At 44.2% G+C, this 13,215-nt stretch overlaps 1 protein-coding gene across 1 annotated transcript in view; it reads right to left on the bottom strand.

The window, feature by feature from the left end:
• The window catches only part of LOC123675104 (low-density lipoprotein receptor-related protein 1), a 42,013-nt gene that overhangs the window by 21,637 nt on the left and 7,161 nt on the right, over nt 1-13,215 (bottom strand). The window contains exons 6-18 of the mRNA XM_045610358.1: nt 11,116-11,411; nt 9,886-10,500; nt 9,417-9,830; nt 8,839-9,232; nt 8,002-8,385; nt 6,869-7,470; nt 5,021-5,625; nt 4,616-4,860; nt 4,318-4,554; nt 3,479-4,177; nt 3,040-3,417; nt 924-1,196; nt 134-247 (exon numbers count right to left, since the gene is read on the bottom strand). Coding sequence (XP_045466314.1) covers nt 134-247; nt 924-1,196; nt 3,040-3,417; nt 3,479-4,177; nt 4,318-4,554; nt 4,616-4,860; nt 5,021-5,625; nt 6,869-7,470; nt 8,002-8,385; nt 8,839-9,232; nt 9,417-9,830; nt 9,886-10,500; nt 11,116-11,411 — 5,256 coding nt within the window. The remainder of the gene's footprint in view (nt 1-133; nt 248-923; nt 1,197-3,039; nt 3,418-3,478; nt 4,178-4,317; nt 4,555-4,615; nt 4,861-5,020; nt 5,626-6,868; nt 7,471-8,001; nt 8,386-8,838; nt 9,233-9,416; nt 9,831-9,885; nt 10,501-11,115; nt 11,412-13,215) is intronic.

Genomic DNA, 13,215 nt, shown 5'->3' with positions numbered 1-13,215 from the left:
GAATGATGTTCACGAATGTATCAGCTTTATATGTATACATTGATCAACAATAAAAAAATAAACGCCAAATTCAGTTGAGGTTACTCACAATTCGATAAAACAATCACAAATAGGTAATCTTATGAGTACTTACTACAATTGTATTCATCACTTAGATCTACACAGTCCTGTACACCGTTGCAAAGCCAGGATTTAGGTATGCACTTCCCATCGCCACAAGAAAATTGATCTGCCTGACATTGGGCACCTGCAAACCATTATTCGATAAAGAAATTTCTCTATTTCACTATCGTAATGATCTCATTACAGTTCTAAAAACAGTGCTGTAGTGAACTCATTACAGCATCGTTTTCAGTTATATTTTTCGTTTTGTGGTTGTCTATACTGACTTCCAATCCTATCAAATTTCAACAAATTTCAATAATTGTCAATATAATTTGGATATAGTGAAATGATTTGAAACATTATTCGCAATTTGTCTTAATTCTGGTGGTGTTTAATCGATTTCGTCACACATAATTGTAGAATTTAATGCGTAATTGTAAATTATTTCGAAATTCTAAACGTACGACTCATATTCTAATTCTGTAATCTGTCAATTTTCGTAACAGTCACACCAACTGCCAAGATACAATACTAAAGTCACTAGGATATATAATCTGAATTTTTCATTGAATTTCTTCAATATTTCACAAAATTTGACTGAAATAGGGAAAATATCGTCTAATACTCGTTGCAGAAGGCAATTCCAACACTCTTGCGTTTCGCATTCGTGTTGGAATAGGAGCCCATTCTGTAACTCGTTTTAAAATATACTATTTCCTTAGATAAGATATGAATGGATCGATTGATCTACCGTTAGTTCAAAAGTACCAATACGGTAGATCTACCCGCCGATACATCTATGGTCACGTCAAACTTACAGAGCTCTTCATCCGAACTGGAACCGTTGGGATGTACTGCGTCGTTGCAATCGTTATAACCATCACATTTTTTTTCTATGGGTATACAGGTGTCGTTCCTGCAACGGAACTGACTGCTGTTGCACGTTCTCTTCTTAACCTCGGTACAGTTCTGTTCGTCCCAATGATCCCAACAGTCGTTCTCGTTATCGCAAAACCAATCCTTGTGGATGCACGCAGTGGTGTAGGGACATTTCACCAGATTCTGGTCGTCCACGGGGCAAGGCATATCGCCTGTGAAAAACATGGCAAATTAAAGACAATCAGAATGCTAGGCAACAAAAAGTATAGGATGAACGGTCACATTTCGACAAATAACTGTGGTGGAATAAACGGTCTCAGAAGGAAGAGGTTTGTATTATTCAGTTTTCAGTTCTCATCATGCTGTATGATTAAATCAATTTAATCTATAGTATTATTATAATTATTATTTCATTGAATCGGGGTCGTTACGGCTCTGTTAGCCTGCCAGGAACTGCATCCAAATTGATCTTTCGTTCTTAGTCCAAGCTATTCATACTAACCCAAGGAGGTCGTTGTTACGCTTAACGAAACCGATGACATCCTCAAGGAGCCTTGGTTATTACTTCGTGAGTATCCAGAACTGACTTTCCCATGAAGGTGGTTCTTAGGCCAGTCAGCTACGAGCATTTGCACACTGTTCGTTTCCTCTCCACACAGGAGCTACGCGCACAGCTCTCACGGCAGCGCTGGAGGTCATACTAGACTTGCCTCCTTTACACCTACATGTGAGGAAATGTAGCCTGCTCGAAGCAATAAGAATTTCCCTTTATGGAAAGCTCCTTCCTGGAAACTGGATTGGACATATGAGGATACTGAATCAATTAGATTCAAACCTCCTCGCAAAACCATCGGATATTATGCCAACCACCTACGATTTTGAAACGCCCTTTGAAACGGTTATAAATGACCGTCCTAGTGCAATAAGTCTCGTAAATCGTCCGAACAAAAAGTCATCCATATGGTTCACAGATGGATCAAAAACAGAGAAGGGCACCGACATTGGGATATATGGACCTAAACTGAGGATCTCTAAAGCCCTGGGAAGTGAGCCCTCGATTCTTCAGACCGAGATAATGGCTGTTAACACCTGCTGGACCTCAGTCTTTCTGTGGGATAGGAAAAGACCAATATAAAGCTGCGGTCCAGCTATGGGAGTTGAACAACAGGATAATCCACTGGACTAACACTCCTAGACTTGTTCAGGCAAAGGAATTCGTGAAGATTTCACCTACCTACGCCAAAAAGCTCCTGAAGCTGTCGCGAGCCGAGCTTCAGGTGATGTTGGGACTGCTGACGGGGCACGGTCGGTACAAACATCATTTGTACCGTATGGGAAAGTCAGCAGACGAGATTTGCAGGCTCTGTGGATCGGAAGCAGAAACAGCCGAACACTTGATATGCAAGTGTCCGGAGCTGGCTGGCTTAAGAACCATTCACATGGGTAAGCCGGTCCTGGATACCAGAGAGGTAACGGCCAAGGCCCCTAAGGAGGTTGTCAGTTTTATTAACGTCATTGACGACCTCCTTGGGTTTCTATGAATAAGTAGGGTAGAGAACAAAAGATCTGCATGGTCGCAGTTCCCGGAAGGCTTACCGAACCAAAACGACCCCAGTTCAAATAATAATAATAATAATAATAATAATACCTCCTCTCCACAGAGTCTGCAGATCTCATCTGCTCACTAACCATGCGCTACAAAAGGTATTCACACCGACAGCGTCCTGTCAGCAGTCCCACCATTACCCGAAGCTCAGTTCGTGGTAGCCCTTTTTGCGAGTTCATCGGCTTATTCGTTTCCTTCAACACCACAATGCCCAGGTACCCATTGTAGTTACTTTATTGCCTCTGGCTATATGATTCCAGAGAACTCAGAGTGATCTGGATGTCCATAGTGATGTAAATACGCACTCCTTTGAGGTCTCTTTTGAGACACTCTTGGAAGCAAGTGCAGACCCTTAGTGTCTCGGTTTGTAGGATATAGAACACCCTTCCAAGGGATCTAGAATCTACAGTAGATGCTACCAAAAGGAGAAACATAAACAAAGCACTCACCGCATCCCATCTCATCACTTGCATCTGCGCAATCCAAGTCTCTATCGCATCTGAAATCTACGCTGATACACTCCCCGCTCTTGCACTTGAAGTGCGAGCCAGAAGGGCAGGTACAGTTGCGCATCTCGTCGCTGGAATCGCCGCATTCATCCACGCCGTTGCACACGTTCTTCTCCGGTATGCACCTTTTGTTCTTGCACAGGAACCAACCCGAGGGGCAGCTCGTTCTATCGCAGTAGCCTGGCTCCTCGTCGGACTTGTCCAGACAGTGGTAGATGCCATCGCAGGTCAGGGAAAAGGGTATGGCCTGGCCGTCCGAGCAGTGGAACACATCGTTGTTCTGCTGTTGATCAGGGACTTTCTTATAGCACCTTTTGCCTGCAAAAAAAGGAAGCTCAAATTTAAAGTCATAGTTTTGAATAAATTTAAGGAAACTTACCGTCATCAGCCAAAACGTGGCCGTCCCGACACATACACTGCACGTTGCCGGTGGCCGACAAAACACACTTCTCCTCGCAACCCCCGTTCAATATAGAGCAAGGATTGGCGAAACAGCTCTCCGTATCGTTAGCCACGGCCACTATCCCCATGGGCCTTGCCACCTCCCTCCTCAACCACTCAACGTTATGCCCTGTCAACTTATCAACCCTCAACACGGCGTGCAAGATCCAATCGGTCCAATACAGATAATCCCCGTAAACAGCCATGGCGAAGGGGTGTTGGGGCGTGACCTGAGCAAGCACCACCCTATTCGTACCGTCGTACTCGCATCTCTCGATCTTGTCCAATCGGGCGTCGCCCCAGTACAGCTTCTGCGCCTTGTGGTCCAAGGTCAGAGCGTTCGGCATTCGGATGTCCGTAACGATGATCGGGGTTCGGCCGAAACCGGACAGGTAGGCGCGCTCTATGCTCGGGCTGTGCGAGTTCCAATTGGTCCAGAATATGCGCCCGCCGCAGCCGTCTATGCTAACGCCCCTAGGCTTGTCCTGGCTGCGCAGCTTGAATATAGTTTCGACGGAAGAGGCGTTGGTCATGGCGGAGGTTAGGTTGACGCGGTTGATGGTCGCGTCGTTGTTGCAGGTCCAGTAGAGGGCGCGGTGGATGGGTTCGTAGGCTAGGCCTTCCACGGAACCTTGTCCTAAAAAGATTGTGGTTAGTTTTAGAGATAAAGTGTCCAACGCGAAGCGTTAATCGAAATTATGAATTATTAGGTTGAAAACTAGTAAGTTCCTTAGAACTGAGAGAAACTTTTCGAGTTTATATACAAACTACACATACTTTGCACTATGATTCTATGGTCGGATCCGTTGAAGAACACAGTATTAATAGACCCCTTCTGTATGTCGGAATAGAACAGCCTCTGATGTTTGTAACTGTAGGCCAAGCCAATGGCATTTCTCAGCAATGTGTTATTCTTTATACTTGGATATGGGGCATTCTGTATGTTCTCATCGCTAGATATATGCACAGAATCGATGCTCACAACTCTCGAGTACATCACGAAAGTGTCAAAATCTAAAGAATAAACACATGTCGTAGTAAATTCGATCGAATGAAAATCAACTGGAAGAGGTACCTTCGCATTTCTTTCCATCTGCTGTTAGTTTACCGTGAGAGCACACACAAACAGGATGCGTGCCGTTGAATAGGCACAGCTGTTGGCAGCCTCCGTTGGCAACAGCGCAGGGGTTTGTGCCCCTTTGTTTTCTCTTCGAGAAGATTTGGATGTCTTTCAGTGAATCTCCAATGTTACTGGCTAAGACCTTGTAGTTGGTTAGGTTGGTTACTGGTGCCTCTTTGATACTACCTCTTTCGTCAGTACTGAAAATTAATTATAGGTTACCTGGGAATACCATAGAAATTGAAGGTCGAAACATCGGAAAAGATCCACGAAAAGAAATTGAGAATTAAAATAAAACTATATACTTGCAATAACAATAATCTAAGGGATATTCACTTATCGAAACGAAAAATATCTCACCTATCAATCCAATACACCTTCCCATCGAACACCGTCAACCCCATAGGGTTCTCGATCGACGTGTTCAACAACACCTTATGCCCATTGCCATCGTACTGAATCCTCTCGATGGTATTGCTCACGGTATCGCAGAAATAAATAAGCTCGTTCTCCTCGTCCAAAGCCACATCAGATATTGACTTGGCGCTATCCAACAGCATCTTCCTATTCTGCGCGGCCATAGTGGCTATCTCCAACCTAGAACCCAGAGACCAAACCATAACACCCTTAGCCGGGTCCACTGCGATGGAAGAAGGCTTGCCAACCTCGTTGGAAAGCAACACGTGCTGGTTAGTACCGTCCAGTCTTGACACCTCTATGACTCCCCTCTTGGAATCGCTCCAGTAGATGTTTTCGGCGACCCAATCCACGGATATGCTGGTGAGCCAGTCGACGGACACGGTGTCCATGACTTCGGGCTGTTCGATAACGAACGCCCTGTCTGTTCCGTCCCTCTTTATCCTGGTGACGGAGCAGTGGTCGCTATCCGCCCAAATGATGAGGTCTCTGTCAGCTATGTAGTCCACTGCGTTGGCCATCGAGACCCTTGATATTGGTCCTAGAACCTGAAAGCGTGGAAGGAATTAGTCAAAATATACATAGACGTACAACTTTGCTTCCACCGTTTCTTTCCGAAATTCGAGACTTTATTGTAAAAAAACTGCTGATACATTTATGATTCAAAGTATTGTCCATCGCTGGCCACTACTTTCTCCCGGAAGTGCTGGTCAGCCAGGCCGTGTGACATTGATTGAAACAAGTGATAGTCCGAGGGGGCCTGGAGAATACGGCGGGTAGGGTAGGACATCCCATTTCAATGTTTCCAAGTATGTCTGTCTTGACCACTTCCGCAACAAGGGGTTTAGCATTGTCATGCAGTGAAATCACTTTATCACGTCCTTCATTGTATTTCGGCCGTTTGTCTTTCAATGCTCGACTCAAACGCATTAATTGCGTTCGATAAAGATTGCCTGTGTTGTTCCAGTCGGTTTTAACAACTCATAACACACTACGCCGAGCTGGTCTCACCAAACACTGAGCATGATCTTGGAACCGTGAATATTTGGATTGGCCGTCGACGTGGAAGCATGGCCGGGATATCCTCATGATTAACTGCGCTTGAAATTATCGTAATCAACTTATTTTCCGTCTCTAAACACAATGCGATGCAGAAATCCCTTCCGTCCTTGCCTTGCAAGCAACTTTCCACAAACAAACAAACGCCGTTCAACATCTCTCGGCATCAACTCGTACGGCACCCAATTTCCTTGTTTCTGAATCATTCCCCATGACTTTCAGGCGTTTTGAAATTGCTTGTTGCGTCACTCTCAATGATCCTGCCAATTCTTGTTGCGTTTGACACGAGTCTTGATCAAGTAATGCATCCAATTCTGCATCTTCGACGTCAAAATCACCGTTCTTGAAGCTACGAAACCACTCTCGGCACATTCTCTCGCCAATAGCGGCTTTACCATAGAAAATGAGAGCATTCGATGATCCTCAGCCGCAGATTTTTTCATATTAAAGAATAAAATTAAAACCTCCCGCAAATGGAGAGAATTTGGCTCGTAAGCTGACATGTTTAATCGAGAATAGCTTTATTATGCAAACACAAATCGAATAATATGTCGATGGTGTTATGTTTACAAATACCTAAGCTTATTGTATGACATATACGATCTTTTTATTTCGACTGCCACCTACCGCTATCTATTGCAAAACGACGGAAGCAAAGTTGTGCACCTGCTACATAACAATATGGAAAACCAATAGAAGACCATAGTACTCGAAAATGTAACCACCACTCACCTGAGTCTCGTTGTTACCATCCAAGGCCATCCCTCTTATCTCCCATCCAACGGAATAGAACAAGAACTCTTCGATGCTAACACACTTTCGGTGGTCCTTCGGGTCGGTCTTATAGCCCGTAGCGCATTTGCAACTGTAGGTCGTGGCCGAGCTGGGCAGGCACAGGTGTTGGCAATTTCCCTTGTTCAGCCCGCAAGGGTGACTACCCTTCTGAAGAGCGGGGTCGTAGATCCTCAAAGACAAGATGTCAGCCGTGCTATTGCGCAGGGTGACGTCGTCCAAACCAGTAATCTTGTTCGCCCTGTGTATCGACTGGTCGTCGTCGTCAGCGTAAAAGATGAAATCTTTGTAGGTCGTAGCAGCGGATACTAAATAGTTGTTGGTCAGTTTCAGCTTGGTGGCTAAACCCTTGGTAACGTTGTAGTTTGTGTAGAATATCTGGAAATCGCTGATCCAGTATATCCTCTTGGTGTCCTCGTCCACAACGAGGCTTTTAGCCGGGCCGTCGAAGTCCATCGTCGCGATTCTCCTAGACGTCCCGTCCATGAAACTTCGCTCGATGCGATATTTTTCATCTTCTTGGGATATCCAGAATAATTCACCTGTGAAAATGGAGAACATTCAATGAGATCAAGTAGGATTTTCCACTAGAAATAAAAGTTGAAGGTGTTCCACAAGGCTCTGTACTAGGTTATATACAAGTTTGAAATTTCGAACGTCCACTAGGAAACCCATAGTCAGAGTTTGCCCATAAACGAACTCAACCACGACATTCAAGATCCGAACCTACCCTGAAAATTTCAATTTTCTGTATCGCAAAATCCAAATATCCTGGCGAAATGATAGAGCGCTCTGTTCAGAGAACGAGCCCCCAGAAAAACTGAAATAGATTGAATATTAATGAGATTGTAGGCTTCTAAAAGATTACAATCTAAAGAAGGAACATCTTCCGCCAACCTTAAAGAGATTATGAATTGAATTTCAAACCAAAAATAAATGTTGAAGGGGATCCTCATGGCTCCGTTCTAGTCTAACAATAATCCAATATTCTTCCGGATAATAAACTGCTGTATTCATTTACAGCTTACTCAGAAAGAAATGGATGGAACACCCAAACAGGTTACGTTACTTACCCTCAGACGGCAAGATGGCAACACTGATGACATTTCCTTTAACGACGTTCGTCGAATATTCTCCGTCCAAATTACAAACTGTAATGCCAGCAGAAGAAGACACGAACAGTAAGTTGGACAACCAATCCACGGAAAGTCCTGTGGGATGCTGTACGCCGGTGTCGATCAAAGTAACACTGGGTCCGGAAGTAAGGCCTGATCGTTTGATCTCGCTGGTTTGAGAATCGGCCCAGTAGAGGGTGTTGTTGCGCGCCAGATACTCTATCTTGATCGGACTGTGCACCGCCGGCATGCTGATGGTCGGTATGGTGTGGTAGTAGGGTTGTTCTATGTCCACTCCTCGTATTTCGCTGCCTCTTCCAATCAGGAGCACCTTTTCGTTTACTGGAAGAAAAAATAGTACCTTTAATAGTAGATAATCAAAAATGGCCCATAACCTCTGCGGAAGTTCCCACAGTTCGTTAGTGAAAGGATTTAGGAATCTGACTAGTAGTTTCTGAAATGAGTGGAAACGTACTGTAATGAACTCGCAAGCCCTACGCCACTGCCTCTTTCTAGAAGGTACCGGACGCATCGAGATCTCGATAGAAAGATCAAGCCCTTCTAGAGAGAGATGCCAGCGGTATATAAACCAACGAAAACCGCAGAGGAGGGCAGTGTCGACGTAAACGACAGTCAGTGCCGTACACTCAAGTAGATATAAATAAGTGGAAATAAATTAATGTAGTTGTTGAAATAAATTAGTGTTAGTAGAAAGTACCGATTTAAGTAACCGAAAAACGTAACGATACAAACAAATTTCACAGGGTATCAGTATGTTATATCCATCGTTCTTACCAACACATGTCATCCCGTCCTCGCTCAACTTCATCACGTGCGGACAATCGCACAGATACGTATAATTCGTGTGCAAGAGACACAGATGCGAACAGCCGCCGTTGTTTTTACCGCATGGACTTGGCGCATCCACCGGCTGCCTGCTTGGGTGCATGATCTGGATGTCGAAGGGCTGCGTCAAAGTGCGCTGCATTATGGAAACGTCACCGCCCGTCCACTTGTTGGCTCTCACGACGCTGTTGGTGCGCCAGTCCGTCCAGTAGACGTGGTTCTCGAACAGGCTTATGGCGAAAGGATGGGAGAGCATCTCGTGGTCTCTCATCACCTCGTGGTAATCGGAACCGTCGTAGTTGGTCGTTTGGATGGAGTCCGATTTGGCGTCCACCCAATATACCTGCGCCAAGAGAGTATATTGTCTTAATTATGATCAAAAATATTGTTAACATCAGTATATCGGACTAGCAGAAGTTTGGATGTACAGATAACCAGTGATAAACGTGCTGTCATCATCATGCGATAGACACATAACCCAACACAACGATGACAGCCAATTGATATGTTCATAATTGATTACATACCCTTCTCAGGTCGTAGTCCAGGGTCAAACCATTCGGCCATCCTCCGTCCCTCATTTGCTCCACGTACACAATAACCTTACGGTCTCGGCCTGCTAAAGAGCATCTTTCAATTCTTGGAGCGCTGTTGTCCCAATCGGTCCAGAACAGGTAGCCATCTCTAGGGTCCACAGCCACCGCCCTGGGGCTTTCCATGTCGCCAGCTATCAGAGTCCTGCGGAAGCTACCGTTCAATTTAGCCACCTCTATCTGATCGAGGTTACTCTCCACCCAATACAGGTTATGCCCGATCCAATCAACCGCCAGGCCTTCAGCTGTGGACAGACCAGTTTGAACCACACTTTCGATGTTGCTCAAAGAACCGCCTACAACGGATCCCCTGTATATCTTGTCGTCTATCACATCAGTCCAGAATACCTGAAACGATTAAATACAAATTGAAACTTAACCTCAAATGTTTCAAATTACTCACCATGTCCAAATCCTCCGTATGCAAGAAATCTAAGGCTATCGTATTCTTCAGACTTGATATGAACGATTTCACGTTGAAAGTGTGCAAGTCCACCACTCTTATTTCGTGCCTATTACTGAACAGGACGTAAGGGGTGCTCTGTTCTCTACTCTTGCACGTAAACCCGTCGTCCTTCAGATAAAAACCAGGCAAACATGTACACTTGTATCTCGATCCTTTCTGCACGCATTTCTGAGAGCAAACGCCCCAAGCCTCGCAAGGATGGGTGGTCAAACAGGTCTTCTTGTCGGGTTGCAGGTGTAGATCATCCGGACAGGTACAGATAAAACCTTCGGGAGTGTTGTGACACTCGTGGGAGCACTCGTAGGTCTGATTGCACATATTCTCGACGCACCTGAACCTCTCGTCAGAGCCGTCTGTACAATGTAATATGTCGTCGCATAGTTGATTGACGGAGACACATCTAGTGTTGTTGTCGCACATTCTGGACGGGTATTCGCACTTGGATGTCACGTTGGGGTTGGAGTTGGCAGTGTCATTCCTGAGGTGGTCAGTAGGGCATTCCTTTTCGTCAGAACCGTCGGTGCAGTCTAGGTCGTTGTCGCAGACGAACTCCTACCAAAAATAAATCGATTTGTAACAAGAAGGCCGACATCGTTCAAGCTATACGATGAAGTAGGTCAAATGTGCCAGTTTTTCAATCGATTCTACAGTTTGATTTATCGGTAGGCCGAACGTCAAGTCAGTTAAAATTTCTAGTAGATCTACCATATCGGTAGGTCAAATGCACCTGTAGTGCAATTGAGTCTGTAGTTCGAATTGTCGGTAGTTCAAATGCACTGATAGTTCAACCGACTCTGTAGTTTAAATGAACTTGTGTTCCAGTCGACCTTAAAGTTCGATTGTACCAGTAGTTCAATTGTCTCAGAAGTTCAAACATACTGAAATATCCATTTTACCGGTAATGCAATTGCACTAATATTCAATTGAGTCGGTAGTTCGCATTTTTGTCAGTTCATTTGCACCAGTAGTACAATTATACATGTGGTTCAAATGTACAACTCTGTAGTTATTTTGTGACAATAGGTCTATCGACTCGTTAGTTCAAATGAATACATACTTCAAACCAACCGTATAGTTCGTTTGTGTCGGTAGTTCAAATTTAACAGTAGTTCAATTGCACCAGTAGATCAATTGTGCGTGTAATTGAAATGAATCTCGTTGTCTCACCTTCGGTATGCATTCTCCATTGGTTGTGCAGCTGAACTCTTGCGCCTCGCACACTCTGGAGTCGCAGTTCTGTTCGTCAGACCTGTCGGGGCAGTCGGTTACGTTGTCGCAACGTTTGCTGACGGCTAGGCAGGAACTCAAGGGGGCGCAGTATATCTGACTGCCGGGATCGCAGCTGGAACAGTCGATTTCGTCGGAGCCGTCCGCGCAGTTGCTCCTGCCATCGCAGAACATGCTAAGGGGGATGCACATTTTATTTTTGCACGTGAACTCGGTTATGTCGCATGAGGTGGATCCTGAAACATAGACAGGAATGATTAACGTTATCCGTTGTTCATAGGCGTACAACTTTATTTCCGCCGTTTTTTTTTTCGAAATTCGGAGCTCAATTGTAAAAAAAACTGGTTATATATTTATAATTCAAAGTTTTGTCCATCGCTGGCCACTACTTTCTCCCATTTTTCGGGCAGCGTACGAATCCCGCGTTAAAAAAACTGGTCATCTTTTGAATCGATCCAATTTTTTACTTCTTCATGAGGCCGGAAGTGCTGGTAAGCCAAGCCGTGTGCCATTTATCGAAACAAGTGAGAGTCCGTTGAAGCAACGTCTGTAGATTACGGCGGGTGGGGTAGGACTTACCAATGTTTCCAAATAGGTCTTGACCACTTCCGCAACGAGGGGTCGAGCATTGTCATGCTGTAAAATCACTTTATCACGTCCTTCAATGTATTGCGGCCGTTTGTCTTTTCTCAAACGCATTAATTGCGTTCGATAAAGATCGCCTGTGATTGTTTCAGTCGGTTTTTACAATTAATAATACAGTACGCCTAACAGGTCCCACCAAATACTGAGCACGACCTTGAAACCATGAATATTCGGCTTGGCCTTCGACGTGGAAGCCTGGCCGGGACATCCCCATGATTTTCTGCGCTTGGTTTTATCCTAATGAACACATTTTTCGTCTTCAGTCACAAGGCGATGTAGAAATCCCTTCCGTCAATGCCTTGCAAGCTGCTGTTCACAAGCAAACAAACGCCTTCCAGCATCTCTCACCTTCAACTCGTACGGCACCCAATTTCCTTGTTTCTGAATCATTCCCATGACTTTCAGGCGTTTTGAAATGGCTTGTTGCGTCATTCCCAATGATCCTGTCCATCCTTGTTGCGTTTGACACGATTCTTCATCAAGTATTGCCTCCAATTCTGCATCTTCGAAAACCTTCTCTCTTCCTCCAACATGCTGGTCTTCGACGTCATAATCACCGTTCTTGAAGCGTTGAAACCACTCTCGGCAGATTCTTTCACTTAAAACGATCTCGCCATAGGTATTTGAAAGCATTCGATGAGCCTCACCCGCAGATTTTTTCATATTAAAGCAGAAAATCAAAACCTCCCGCAAATGACGAGAATTTGGCTCGTAAGCTGACATGTTTAATCGAAAATAACTTCAAGATGCAGACACAAATCGACTAATATTTCGATGGCGTTATGTTAACAAATACCTTAGCTCATTGAATGACATCTACAAACTATTCATTTCGACTACCACTTATCGCTACAGCCATCTATTGCAAAACGGCGGAAGCAAAGTTTTATATCAAATAGATACAGTGGATTAATGGTGGGTTTATGCACAATTCCAAAGAATTAAGAACTAAAACTAAGAATTCAGTGGCGTTTATGCACTCTCTTGTTAGTTCTTAGTTGAGGCATGCGCAAGTGCTCGTACTACTCTCTATTTGTTCTTTACTTTGATGTTTGACATTGATATTGATTTTAAAAAAATTAAATTTAATTTTTTCAGATACACCTTATACTTTTTATCGATAAACACGAATAACGGAACATAAAATGATAGAAACTGGTACTTGTTAATATTGAAATTCTATGCGACGCACGCGCACTTCTATCTTTTACCTAAGCCATTAGTTCTTAGTTAAAAGTTGGTCAACTTTCTAGTGCTAATGTTAGTTCTTAAAAATGGTGTATAAACGCCCTCATTGATTTGTTTGTTCAATTCTTAGTTCTTAGGTTTAGTTTCTGTTCTTAGGAAAGGTGCATAAACCCACCATGAAATAAAAGCATCGAAAAAAATAGAAAT

This window comes from Harmonia axyridis, chromosome 1 (assembly GCF_914767665.1).
Source record: "Harmonia axyridis chromosome 1, icHarAxyr1.1, whole genome shotgun sequence".
NCBI classification, from domain to species: domain Eukaryota; kingdom Metazoa; phylum Arthropoda; class Insecta; order Coleoptera; family Coccinellidae; genus Harmonia; species Harmonia axyridis.
This window is presented reverse-complemented; position numbering and strand designations above follow the sequence as displayed.